The following is a 15,112-nucleotide window of genomic DNA, read 5'->3' as shown; positions in this document are numbered from 1 at the left end:
CCATTCCAGAATTGAGTACACAAAAAATCTTGGCTGACACATTCAATCAAAAATCATTTCATGGGACGAGCAGGCATTTGAATTATTCCCAGTCTCCAGGTCATTATTTATCACTTAATTGGCATAGCTACATCAAATTAGCTGGTCTTTGTTACATTGATCATGGTGGAATCACGCTGTTCACAAATTGGATGATACCACTTTAACTATACTTTAATTACGCTTCACTGACCGTTGAGAAAGATGGAGAAGGTAGTAAAAAAATAAATAAGAAAGAAAGCATTATTTTGAAATCAACAATTTCTCATCATGCTTTTGTTTAAGAAAGTGGATTATATCAAATGGTACGTAAAATAGATCAGAAGCAAAATATGCAAAACTTAACTTCTTCCACATCTTTTAGCTTGTAGTATCACTAAACTGGAACACTACAAAAGCTGAAGCCAGTTGACACAGTGCATTTTAGCCATCTAACCCCAAGAGGAAACATTCCGGCACAGCTGGGACGCGGAGGTCCCTGCAGCAACAAGCAACATATTATCCATGGCCTGAGAACCACACAGTCACTTTCCCTATTTGGGCTGCCAGATGACAGGAACATGATAAACAGCCAAGACAAAGTAACATCAATGAGCTTCCATGACAAAGAGGCTTTGAGATTGACAGAAGGAGCTTCTGGGAGGGTCCCCTTCTTTCCTTCCTCAAGGGATGCCTCTATACAGAGATGTCTGAAATTTTAGACATTAAAAGCCTCTCCTATTACCTTCCACTCACCTAGCTGGGAAACACGTTCCTGATTCACTATATTACCATCATAGAACAGAAACCAAACACCAAAGGAAAACAGATAATGGCAATCAAAAACATTTGGTTCTGTTGTGCAGCTGTAATTTATGCAATACTTTTCCAAAGGCTAAGTATTTCTCTCTCAAACTGTCTTAACAATTAGCTCTTAATGCATGAAAAGTGATCATCATTTAGGCAATAGACATGAATTTTTGCAGCAAGTAGAGGGCACCTTTATATTACTTCTCAATCATTTGAAACAATTGTTTGTCTGAGAAAGATAGAGCGAATTTAAAACGTATCATTTAGTCTGCTCTATTGATTGGATGTTTCTGATGAATAATGGGATGAATAAAATTGAATTTTGAACATGTGAACCAAGATTTTTTTTGTGATATTGTTAGAGTTTCTAACACTCAAATCCCACTAACAACATTGAATATAAAGCTATTATAGAATTTTACAAATAAGATTTTAGTATTCAATGAGATTCAAAATTCATTGTTGTTAAACAAAATTGCTCATTTAACTTTAAATAACTAATAGGGGTAATAAATGGAGCAGAAATTCAGGCAGAACAGCGGCAGATGGAATTATAATTGGACATGTGTGAGGTAATGTACTTTGGGAGATCAATTTCTGGTAGGACATATGGAGTAAATGCCAAGGGGCAAAGAAGCATGAATGTACAGAGAGACCTTGGGTGCAAGCCCTTAATTCCGTAAACATGGCGACACAATCGGAAAGAGTATTAATAAAGGCATTTGTTATGCTTGCCTTCCAATGGCCGACACATTGAGTGTAGGAGTAGGCACATGATGCAATTTCACAAAACAGTGGTTAGACTGCACTTGTGGTATTGTGTACAGTTCTGGTTGTCACATAATAAGGAGGATGGGATGGCAAGAGGGAGAGTGTGGAGAGGTTCACCAAGATGTTGCCTGAAATAGAGGGCTATAATTTTAAGAATACATGTATAGTTTAAGTTTATTTTCATTGAAACATTGTAGGCTGAAAGCTGACCTTTCAGAGGTTTACAAAAATTATCAGGGCATTGTAATGAGGGATAAGTTTTTTCCGCACTGGGAGTGGTGAATATCTGGAAAGAACTGCCAGAATTAGTGTAGGCAGACGATTACAACTAAAATATATTGGTCAGTACTAAGATAGGAAATAAATAGAGAGATGTGGAACCTAGTGTGGAAAATGGGATTTGTGTAGATAGGCAGTACAGTCAGCATGAACGATGTGGGCTATTAGGGTCTGTTTCAATGCTATGCTTTCATATGATTTAAATAAATTGCTTGAAACTGCAAGAAACAATCAAGTATAATAGAGAGATAATTAAGATCTTTCTTTTACACACTTCCCTTCAACCATCCATCAAGACCTCAAAAGTCTTTCTGTAGGTCTCTCTCCAATCATTACTCGCACCCTTCCGCAGCAAACTACCTGCTCAGCAGTTACAACCCTTCCCTGCTGCTTTCCACAAATATCGCAGTGAGCTTCCTCACTTTTAATTCTCATTCACATATCCCCATCTCTACCATATCCGCCTCCAGGGAGTTGATGAAATTTCAAATGTACACTTTACAAATGTCAGACGCCTTCCTATGTTCATCTCTTCCAATGTTCAACTCTTCCAATGTTTCCTCCAGAAACGTTTATTTTCAAAAACACAAATTGATTGCAGAAGAATGGAGATTAGTTGCTGGGTCTGAGAATTTGATGTATTTTAAAAAAACAGTTCTTCATCTCTTGGAACCAATGACAACAGATTATACTCAATATGTTTCCAAAACAAGATGTAGTGAAACTTGGAAAGGAACCTGCAAGTGGTGGTGTTCTCATATAACCACTGTCTTGATTAGTAATAAACTGGGGGAAATAAACTGTCAGCATTTTCAACTTACGCATTTCAATAAAAAAAATTACAGCATATTATCAGAGCATTTTATTCTTCTCAGACAATCCTTAAAATGTTCTCACTGTTGGAATTTCTTGAAAGTCAGCATCAACATTACATTTATAAATTCTTCAGGAGTTTTGTGGAGTTTAGGGCAAACACAAAACCCCGAAGGAAGGAATAGCCAACAAATCTAAAAATCCCTGTTAAAATACTGTACATTAAGGAGGTGCTATGGCCACTCAAGCTAACTCCACCATTCAATAAAAATCACAGCTGCTCTTTGCCACAGAGCCACCTTCCTGCCTCATGCACATATCCCAATTTGAGCAACAGGAGATAAATTGCATAATTGGTTATATCCGTTGCACAAAAGTTATAATCAATGTTACGTCATAGCTTAATTTAAACGTCCAAAATGACAATTGTGCTTCTACTTGAGCACTACCTGGACTCACTGAATGCCAACTACATGGATTTAATGTATTATGACAAAGGAAGATTTGCAGCCACAATACTAATAAAAATAAGTTACTACATTCATCAATGCCACTGCGTGGTTTGTCAAGATTGAGGGGGGTGTAAAATCAGACCATGAATGACATCAGCATCCTGCTTCCATCATGCCTCCCTGGATTTAAAGGTATTCTATTAACGATAGTGTAGAGGGTGCTGGAAGACAAAGTGTGGAGATATAACATTTCAATGTCTGACTTATGCACTGTGGGTTAGCCAATGCCATTGGGAGCTAGGGTTCTCCTACAGTAAAAAAGATAGTGTAACATATAACAAATTCAAGTTTTAAGAAACTGAAGTTACCATGGTAAAATAAAAGCATGCAGAAAATGGTGCATTAATTTTTAGAAATGTTGTGGTAAGATGTTTCAGGAAATTTGTTGATAAAATTCCAGACTTATGGAATGAAGAAAAGTAGCAGATATAGAAAAACATTTTGGTGGCAAAGTGTTGGGATAAAATATTTTGGAGAAATATTGGACATAGCCGACGTATCAACTGAAGCTACGTTTCTTCTGAATATTTACAGATTAGCTGCTTAATTTGATAAATTCTTGGGGTTCACACAAAAGATCAAAGTAAAAACAAACAAGTGAATGAATTTACTTTTATATACAATAGATGGTCCTGGTTATATTATGATAAAATATTGTGTACCGCTACATATACTCGCCATTCAATGATATGTTGGGGTGGAAGTGGTGTAACTGATACAAGGGGGGTCGTGGGAAGGAGTTCAATCGTGCCCCATGAAATGACAGAAATCGTGCCCCGTGTAAGTGAACTGAAAGGGAATGATTTTGTGAACACCCATCTGTATTTGGCCACAACAGTTCATCCTGCTCTTGAGGGTGGCAGCGGCGAAGGGAGCAGACTGCCAGAGGCAGAGGTTCAGAAGATTAGGGAGCAAGAGCCTGGATTGGAATGGGTAAGAGTAATAAGACTATAGAGTATAGCAACAATGATGAGTGGGATTGGTCTGGAAAGGGCTACAATTAAACCGAGCAAGCATCTTTTAAAGGAAATGTGGAATCATAATGTGTACATAATGTCAAAATACCTCAGAACATGCCTTCATTATTTGCTCCAAAACTTAGACCAAGGGTAGAATAATATTCACGTAATAATACCATCTGATTCAGAAATACATGATCGACAAAGCATCAGATCTGTGCAGACCGAATATGGATAAACACTTCAAGTAGAAGATGGGTGGCAACAGATTGAGGAAATGGGACATGTTGGGTATTTGTATTTAAAGATGGCGGACAGCGGGGGTGATGCGCCGTTGTGTATGGCCGCTCCTCCTGCTGTCCGTCCTTTCACCCTTATTTATTTTTATTTTTAGTCCTGTTCATATCAGGTGTTTATTGGAGGTCTTCTTTTATGTGGTGGGTGGGGGAGGGGAAGGGGGAAATTATTTTTAACCCCAGTCCTACCTGGTCGGAGATGCGGTTTTTCTCCGAACCGCATCTTCGTCCTCTCTGTGCGGCCTAGTCGAACTGGAGCAGCGCTGAGCGGCGTTTCCTGCGGGGACTGCAGCTTCGACGGCGGTGTAGATGCTGGGACATCTACAAGGAGCGGGCGATGCCTTACCGGGTCGCCTTGCGGTAATCTCCGGGGCACTGTGACCGTTGACGGCACCGCGGAGCCTGGGATCCGAGATCGCCAGTGTCGGGGGTTCGGCCAGCGCGGCCTGTGAACTTTAGTCGTTGCAGTCTTCGGGGGGGAAGCGGCCGCTTCAGTCCTGGCCGCTGATGGATGTTCACCGACGCCGATGATCCAGCTTCACGGCAAGAGGGCCTGAAGACACCGGGCTGGCTGAGGAGGCCAGATATAGGCCCCGACCTCGGGTGGACTATGAGGGGGAGAACTGGATATTTTTGGTGCCTTCCCTCACAGTGAATTCTGCTGTGGGGGGACGTTTCATGTTGATTTCTATAGTGTACTGTTTCTGTGTCTTTTTTCTTTTTCTCTTTTTTCTCTTTTTTGATTTGTATGGATTTATTTCATTGATCTGTTCAATTAATTTAATCAATCTCTGTAAAGCACTTTGGTTCAAATACTGGTTTTGTTGAAAAGTGCTATATAAATAAATATTATTATTATTATTATTATTATTATTTGTAGGCAGCACGTATTGTTCAGAGGGTACAGCAATGGGGAAAGGGATTACAGACAGGGCCTCAGAAGTTGTAACAACAGAGGGGTTGAGGAGCACAGGGACTGCAGTAATGGAGTAAGAGTGAGCTGCTGTGGGTCTGGAGGCCACAAGATCCATTATCCACCCAACCTCAGTGCAAGTTCACTGCATTCATATATCATATGTTACACTGCCAGGTCTGGTGCATGATATAACTAGTACTGGAAATTAAGTGCATTATGAGGGGCATTGACTAGGGAGCTCAACCACTCCCGATAAGGTTACATGTTCAAGGTGAGTATTTTTGGATTACAAAATATTGGAGTGTTATACCCCTTATTTAGTTAATGTAGTTCAACATATTGCACACAAGAGATTTGCCAAAAAGAAAATATGTTGCTCATGTAACTACAGCTTCAAATTTATCACTGTTAGTTACTGGTTCTGTGCTGAATAGCTAACCAAACCCCACAAAATCAGGTTAACACAGCTACAGAGGGTTAAGGAGAAGATGTAATACTTTATTTTTAATAGTTTCAAACTGGAATCACTTTTTCAGCTTTGATTCATTTGATTTTGAGCCCTAATCTCAAATTAGTTTCAAGCAAAATCAGCACAAAGGTTCCATTATCATTATTTAATTTAATAAATGAAAATAAATCACATCCATTCATCAGAGTAAACGGGACAGAGGAGGTAACTGTACTTTGATCTTTTGAGAAAGGTGACAAGCATGGAGTATGAAAATAAAGTGGTCACAATTCTTTCGTCTCCATTCATTCATACCTTTGTAAAAGGGAATGCAATTAAAAGAAATCAAATATCTCTATAGAGGCCACTGAATTATAAATAACAGGCTCTATTGAATTGATAGCACCTGCAGATTTATGAAAAAGGTTCCAGCAATCAATACATACAGCGTATGAATGATGTTAGCAATAGTAGATGCAAGGAAAATGAAAAGGCAGGCGCATAAGAATAAGTTTCTTAGTATTGGTGCACAAAAGAGAAATCCTATTGTTTAAACCCCATCTGATTGTCAAACACGATGAAATTACAAACTTTGAACGGTGGTACATTTGGACTATACAAAGACTTATCCTGTCAAATCGAGTTTGTTTTGAATTGGAACATTTTAAAAGTTAAAACCCTGTTTGCAATCACAAGTTGGATCCAAAATAATCTTCTATACAAATAAGTGTAAGTATTTATTATAACTTTCAGAATCTAACATTTAACACTCAGCATCAATCAGCAAGCACCTGCTGCTTCAATGCACTGCCTCAGTCAGATTAAGAGGCATTTGTATGATCAACTGGGTATATGGGAGAATAATCAGTGCACAAAGAAAAACTAGTCACATTTTAAAAAAAATCATTAATACTGAACAAAATGTGTTTCTGTGATCAAACGGAAACACTCGTCAACAAATTAATGGCTGTGCATGCATGATTCCGGAAATGTTTAATTTATAGTATAAGTCCTTTTCTTTACAGTGTCAGGGTATAAGCCACAAGGGCCCCGATGCTGGCCATGGATGGCTAGTATTTGAAATAATTTTAAAAAGCTTCAATTGCCTTGGGCTAAGAAGATGGTGATGGAATTGGTGAAGTGGTAGTAAAAACAAATAAAAATAAATCAGTTAACCACTCCAGTTACATCCAGTGCACATTATCCAAGTGTGAAAACAAGATTGGTTTACCACAGACAAACATCTTATCAATATATTCTAAGTCTGAAGGAGCGGCAGTGCCTCTTAGAAAAGTAAAAAGATGCAGAAAACTAGTGGCACAGCGGTAGAGGAGGCAATACAGCGCGAGAGACCCGGGTTTGATCCTGATTATGGTGCAATCAGTTTGTATGTTTTCCCCGTGACGTGCAAGGGTTTTTGCCAGGATCACTGGATTCCTCTGACACTGCAAAGATGTACAGGTTTGTAGGTTAATTGGCTATGGTATAAATTGTAAATTGTCCCTAGTGTATGTAGGATATTGTTAATGTTCGGGGAATGCTGGTCGGCAGTGACTTGGTGGGCCGGAGGGCCGTTTTCCACGCAGTATCTCTAAGCTAAACTAAACTATAAAAAATGAGAACTTTGCTGAAGTATCAGACATGGTAGAATCTAAATATTTTGTTTTTATTTGTATCCTCTAGTGAGATCTTTTTACCACAATTTATTTTTCAATTTTTTTCTTTCCTATTCCTTTAGTGTGCAGAAATATGTGCAAAAACTGACAGTTGATGCATAGAGTAATCTTAAAAATACTTCTTACATTGTACTTGATAATTCAGTCAAGGTGAAATTCCATGCAAAAGAGAGAGACCTTCTATAGTTGTGGTTTGTGTAAATTAAACAGACATTTGAAAACTACTTTAGACATCGATTTGGTGCTCAATTAAAAGGTTGTCTAAAAACTAAAAATTGAAATAGATAAATAATAAAATAGATAAATAAAATAGAGCAGCACAGCTCTTCCAAGAAAACAATTAATCTATAAATCTTGAACATTTCTAGCTCAGAATCAATAGAGATGCTTTGGAACAAGCGACAGGAAGTGGCACCTGTTTGGGCTCCCTGCTCACACCTGAAAGAACAATTTGAGATTAGAAAGGTGTTAGTTTAATCAAGGGCATGCACAGAAATGGCGCACCCCAAGGTAGTAAGAATGAAGGTCCACTGAAGTTTTTGCTAATCAATATGCAAAATTATTTTATACCAGCAAAAATAAGGAAAAAAGCTGGCCAAAGAGAAGAAAGGGTCATTTTACAGGGTTCTATGATAAAGTCAGTAAACACTGTCCTTTATAAGCAGGATTAAGAGTACCAAATGGAATGTATGTTTCATGCCTAGTGCTAGGGAGAGGTTCATTTTTAATCAACGAGAGGATTTTTGGCACATTGGGAAAAGATCCATTTTGCGATCAACAGCGTAGATAAATTGTCCTGTTTGTAGCATATCAGTATTTCAAGCATTATAACCAGGTTTTGGACCACCCTTTTCCCACATGCTTTAGTTTAGTTTGGTTTGGTTTGGTTTAGTTTAGTTCCGATATATGGCGTGGAAACAGGTCATTCGGCCTACTGAGTCCTTGCCGACCAGCGATCCTCGTACACCAGTACTATCCTACACACTAGGGACAATTTACAATTTTTACCAAAGCCAAATTAACCTTCAAACCTAAGGCAGCAACTTTACTGCTGTGCCACCATTCCGCCCCAGATACATTGATACAAATTGAAGCATCGATAAACTGAACTCAATGTTGAAAGACTGAAATCATAATGAGCATCTCCACTTCAAGGATTCTAGAACAGGAAATATCTGGTTAAGATCCATTATCTAGCTATGAAGTAGAAGAATGCATAGATTCAAGAAACATGAGGCAAGGACGTACATGGAACTTTGCTACTTGGGCTAGGTAGGGAGTAGATTAAAGCTGAATTGGTGCTGAGTAATCAGAAAGAGAAAACATTGGCAGATCAATAGAATAGAATAGAATATAGAATAGAATAGTTTCTTTATTGTCATTGTAACATGAACCATGTACAACGAAATTTAAAAATGTCAGCCAGTCAGTGCACCATTCAAACATTTCTAAAAGCTAACGATACATACAAGATAAAATATTAAAAGATAAACAACTAAAATAAATATCATGAAAGCACGCATAAACACCCAACCCTCCATCCTTTCGATTTCACAGTGTATCACAGTCCCTTAGTATGTATCGCCCCTGCGTTCCTTGGCGGCTACATTTAGTGCTTTTATAGCAGTGGGGTAAAAACTGTTTTTTAGTCTGTTCGTCCTTGTCCTTGTAGATCTGTACCGTCTGCCTGACGGCAACAGTTCAAACAGGGAGTGTCCGGGGTGGGAAATGTCCTTTATAATACTCTGGGATTTTTTGATGCAGCGGGAACTGTGTAAGTCCTCCAAGGTAAGGAGAGGGCAGCCGACAATCCTCTGGGCGTTGTCAATGGCCCTCTGGAGCACCGTCCTCTGAGCCAATGCATGACATTAATGTGATATGGAACCAGTTTATACACATCATTAATCAATGAATCCATGAATGGTGAGGTCCACTTCCAGGTGAAATCCCAGTCTGCAGCATTCAAGTCAAATGATCCCGAATGGCACGTGAAATCCTTCAATGACCTTCAGAGAGCCATTAAGAATGCCAAGTGGGAACAGGCTGGACTCGAGGCAATGACACGGATACCCACAGATTGTGGTAAGACGCACACTATAATGGGTTATAAAGCAAAGGCAAACAGAGTCATAGAATCTTACAGCGTGGAAACTAGTCCTTCGGCCCAACTTGACCACACTGGCCAACACAACCTAGAATCGGCCTCCCTCAGAGCGATCCACGGAAGGCAACTGGCCCGGATGAAATCTCTGGTCACATCCTCAGGACCTGTGCAGATCAGCTAGCAGACGTTTTTACAAACATCTTTAACCTTCACTACTCCATTCTGAGTTCCTCACTTGATTCAGAAAAACCACCATCATCCCGATATCAAAGAATGCAGGGTAACTTGGATAGGTTGGGTGAGTGGGCAGATGCATGGCCAGGGCCGGATTTACGTATGCTAGACAAGCTTAAGCTTAGGGCTCGAGATCTAGGGGGGGTCCTACTCACCTCGCAGCCTCACCAGATCCGTCGAACCTCGCCGCCTCACTGACCATCCGCCAACCGGGGCCTCCTACTCTTTGCCCGCTGACCCAGTCCACTCCCCCGCCCTCCAGCAGCCCGCAGCCGTCGCCTTACCTGCAGCCTGGACTCAGCACCGGGCCTGAAGTTTCCACACTGCAGACTCCCACTCCCCTGGGTTTGACTGCGCTTGGCCTCAGTCCACTCACCTGCCTTCCTCCGGCCCCAACCCCCATCCCTGCCGTATGTTCACCATCCCCCCTGACCTCCCCCTCTCAGATACCGAACGGTCGGTCCTCAGCAGAGGCCTCACCTTTGTGCCCCTCCATCCCCACCTCAATGAGTTCCGCGCACGCCACGATTTGGAGCTCTTCTTCAGTCGCCTCCATCTCACTCCGTTCTTCCATGGGAAGGAGTCCTCGCCCCCATTGATGATCCTTTTCCCGTCTCCATTGAACCCCCTCCTCTTGGACGCCCCCCTCATGACCATTGGTACAATGAAATTTGGGGGTCACCATCCGACGTTGGAACAGGAGAACATTCTCAGCGGCTTGGACTTCCGAATCGGCGACTTCCTACTGGAGACTGCGGCTCCCGAAGTCCACAGGCCGAGATGGGTGGAGATTCACTCTGGCGGCCCTCGGCAAAGGGTTCCCAGGGCTCAGCGATATTAAAATCAGCGCATCCCAAGGCTTGGTGGCTCCGCAAACCACAGCTCCATGATGTTGAAGCAGCAGGCCCAACACTCCAGAGCTTCAAACGGCGATCCAGTTAAGGCATCACCTGCTCGGTGGTGAATCCAATTTGTATTTTAAAACCAATTGTTTAATGACAACATACAGTAGGATCTAAAAGTGCCTCACCGTCACTGTCGGGTAGTCATAGTCGTGGGGGTGGGGGATTGGGGGGGGACCCTCACAAGTGAAATAGCTTAGGGCCTCTCTTCATCTAAATCTGGCCCTGTGCATGGCATGTGGATAAATGTGAGGTCATCCACTTTAGTGGCAGATTATTATTTGAATGGTATCAGATTAGGAAAAGGGGTGCAACAAGACTTGGGTGTACTTGTACATCAGTCATTGAAAGTAAGCATGCAGGTACAGCAGGCAGTGAAGAAAGCTAATGGAATGATGGCCTTCGTTGCAAGAGGATTTGAATTTAGGAGCAAGGTGGTCCTACTGCAGTTGTACATGGCCCTGGTGAGACTGCACCTGGAATATTATGTGCAATTTTGGTCTCCTAATTTGAGGAAGGACATTATTGCTATTGAGGGAGTGCAGTGTAGGTTCATCAGATTAATTCCCAGGATGGTGAGTGATATATGATGAAAGAATGGGTCAACTGTGCTAGTATTCACTGGAATCTAGACAGATGAGAGAGGATCTTGTAGAAACATATAACATTATTAAAGGATTGGACAGGTTAGATGCAGGAAAATATTTCCCGATGTTGGGGGAGTCCACAACTAGGGGTCACGGTTTAAGAATAAAGGGTAGGTCTTTTCGGACTGAGATGAGGAAAAACCTTTTCATCCAGAGTTGTGAATCTGTGTAATTCTCTGCCACAGAAGGCAGTGGAGACCGATTCACTGGATGTTTTCAAGAGAAAGTTATATTTAGCTCTTAGGGCTAATGGAATCACGGGATATGGTGAAAAAGCAGGAACAGGATGCTGATTTTAGATGATCAGCCATGTTCGAATGGCCGAATGGTCTACTCCTGCACTTATCTTTCAATGTTTCTATCAACCCGAAATAAAAGAAAGGTAAAATAGCATACCTCAATGAGTATCATCCAGTGGCTCTGACATCCACCATCATGAAGTGCTTTGAGAGACTGGTGATGACAGACATTAACTCTACCCTCCCAGCCAACCTTGATCCACTGCAGTTTGCATACTGTCACAACAGGTTCAGGGCAGGCGCCATCTCCCTGGCCGTAAACTCACCTCTGGGACACCTAGACAACAGGACTGACTACAGCTCCACGCTGTTAAAAGGTTTTAGAGAATGCTGTTCAATTTTCTACTTGGTAATATGACAATATGATGTTAGAAACAGAATCAATCAGTACCATAAAAAGGAACACTGCAACCCATTAAATTAAAATAATTCAAAGAGTTTCAGGGAAATGGGGAATAGAACTGACTAGATTCATCTTCCCCAGGAATAGGCACAGACTAAATTGCCTCCTTCTGTATTGCAATGATTCCTTGCACTATCATCCTGCATTATCTCCAGATCAATCCTGATCCTTATGATCTATTTGACTGAGCTACTTATTTGCAAAACCAATTTAATTTCAGATGAGCTGCACATATCTTATATCTGGAAATATGTTTTTTTTGTAACTATAAAATTAGAATTAAGCGCTGTTGCTTTATCAACAAAAAGCAATGGGTCGCCTCCCATTGCTCAGTTCAACCCGCTGCAGCTGCTGTGTTGATTTACCAGCAATAGTATTATCTGCTTCCCCTTCTTGCTCTCTGTCCCATGGCAGGGAAAATACCTTGTATCTGCTCTGCCTAATAGTACAAAACAAAAAACATGCCAAGATGGAAAATACCATCAAAAATAATGGTTGGTGTGTGAACATCAATTTAACTTCATTTGGTCACAATCTTAATTCACTATCTCCGTATGCTATAACTGGGAACGTCATTTCACAAAATCTGAACTTCTGATAAAACCTATTATCCAAGGCTCCATTTAAATTGATATCATAGGCCACACCTGCCCAAATGCAACTGTTATCATTGGCCACACCTTCCCAAATGCAATTTATTAAAACATTCACTTTACTTCTCTAAACATCTGTCGTAATTCAACTAAACTGCTAATACATATTGGATTCGTCAAAAGTACTTTAATTTAAATAACACTGCAGAATGTCAATGTATTCCGCAACTCGGGAGCTAATTTTGAACTGTACTCGAGTAATTTGTTTAATATTTTGCCTGATTCTGCTCTTAGCCAACCTCCACAGATAAATCATCAAAGATTTCCGGATATGGAGATAGAGATGAGCTTTGGAACCAGAGATAAAAGAGTGGTGAATCTCTGGAATTCTCTGCCACAGAAGTTAGTTGAGGCTAGTTCATCGGCTTTATTTAAGAGAGAGTTAGATGTGGCCCCTGTGGCTAAAGGGAGAGAAGGCAGGTACAGGATACCGAGTTGGATGATCAGCCATGATCACATTGAATGGCTGCGCAGGCTCGAAGGGCCAAATGGCCTACTCCTGCACTTATTTTCTATGTGTCTATGTAGTATTTAAATTGCAATCTTGGCAAAGTCCATAAACCTAGCACAATTGGAAATGGATTCAAGATTTTCTGGCGTTTATAGCACAACAACATTACCTTTATCAAATCAGCCCTTAACAAAATCTACAGAAGCTTCTTTCAAATACATTGTTTGTTATTGGTCTTTGCAAAAATTATCTAATCAAACAGTCGGAACACCTTTTGAAAAAATGTTCACAAATCTCATAGAAACAATTTAATTTCAGCTTGCTTTGTCAAATTAATCATGAAATTACTTTCTTCAAGGAACAAAAAAATAGCTGCAAAAAACAAAGGTTTTTCAATTTAACGAAGGAGAATAAAGGCACATCTAAAAGTGATTCAAGTGATCTATCAAATTTTACACGTGCTGAAGGTCTATTCACCTTCTAAAAGATGCAAAATAAGTAGTTTTTTGTATGGTGCATAAATATCTCCAAGTGAATTACTTGACTACTAACTTATACCTTGCATTTTAATTGCAGGTAATCACCCGAGGATTGGGTATTTAGATCAGATGAATTGTAATACAACCTCTTTTGTGATGGACAATTGAGAAGTAGGATTAATCACCATGGCAACCTGAACTCTGCTTTCTGATCACAAAATTTTCAAACAGATTGCTAAATCAATCTCAGGTAAATTTCAGAACACAGAACCCTTCCCCTCATGCCATCTTAACACACAAGATTTTAGCAGCTAATTGAATGTTTCTCCAAAATACTCCATTTATTTTTGTGCACTGCATTTTTAAATTGAATATGATTATGCAGCATAAAGATGTATAAATAACATGAATCACATTGAGATCTCATTTCCATCAAACAATGATTGTACAAAAGTGATTAATAGTCATCTAAAACTGTCAGTGCTGCATCTTTCTGCTTGAACATTCTCCTGTCAATGTTCTTTGTGGTTTACCATTGAACCGTGACTTGTGTTTCTCTGTGTCATGTCTTGTTCATCCACCAGACTACTCCAAATAGTTTTGTTCCGAAGAAAAATGGGCTGACCTATGGTGCCATTCTAACTGGTTGGCTCAGCCCATGTCTTTTGCAAATGCATTCAAACGCATTGCTCTGACCTAAGGGGCTCAAAGGAGTGACAAGGCTTCAAAGCTTTGTCTGCACTTTTCATGGACTGCAATAAAACTTCAGCAAACCTCCAAATAAGTGGTAAGCTTTAGATCAGCGAGCCATCAGGCTACAGAGGGCAGCAAAGACAGTAATTAAAGAGAACTGAGAAGTAAAGAGGCCATACACTTACCTAAAGAAGAACATGTACAGAGCCGCAGTGAAGCAAAACAACAGGACCTGCGGAGAACAGATACAAGGACAATTATTTTGAAAGCATAGGTAATTATTCTTCTTCCATCAAAAGAATGGGTCACATGTTTACATTGCACGTCTGAAGTGTTTTTTTAAATCAGATTGTAAATCCACAGCAACTCTGCCTAAACATGTTTCCATGCATCTATTTCTTTATTACAATTAGTTATGTACTTTATTTTATAATCATAGGTCTTCATATATCACACAAAGAAAAATAAGTAACAGTTTTCTGGGGGAGTCTTACCGTCCCCGCCGCCAAGGTCGGCTGCGGGAAGCGCTCCCCGAGAACAATCGCTGAAGAGGGCTGTGCGAGGAGAGGGACAGAGGTTCGCAGGATGACCGGAATGGAGACGACGGCTGCAAAGGACCTTTGAGGCCCGTTGCAGCTGGAACTGTAAAATGGCATCTCAATGGCGTCTCTTGCATATAGTTTCAGTGGGCTGCTCTGCACATTCTGTACTAACCAGGGGATTGTGCTCATGTATGATGATAGTCTTGC

The 15,112-nt window shown here is 40.5% G+C and overlaps 1 protein-coding gene across 1 annotated transcript in view; it reads right to left on the bottom strand.

The window, feature by feature from the left end:
- tmem135 (transmembrane protein 135) overlaps positions 1 to 15,112 on the bottom strand; it is a 310,377-nt gene that overhangs the window by 84,693 nt on the left and 210,572 nt on the right. The window contains exon 6 of the mRNA XM_055637254.1: positions 14,549 to 14,595. Coding sequence (XP_055493229.1) covers positions 14,549 to 14,595 — 47 coding nt within the window. The remainder of the gene's footprint in view (positions 1 to 14,548; positions 14,596 to 15,112) is intronic.

This window comes from Leucoraja erinacea, chromosome 6 (assembly GCF_028641065.1).
Source record: "Leucoraja erinacea ecotype New England chromosome 6, Leri_hhj_1, whole genome shotgun sequence".
Classification (NCBI taxonomy): domain Eukaryota; kingdom Metazoa; phylum Chordata; class Chondrichthyes; order Rajiformes; family Rajidae; genus Leucoraja; species Leucoraja erinaceus.
The sequence above is the reverse complement of the archived record's forward strand: the minus strand, read 5'-3'. Positions and strand labels throughout refer to the sequence as shown.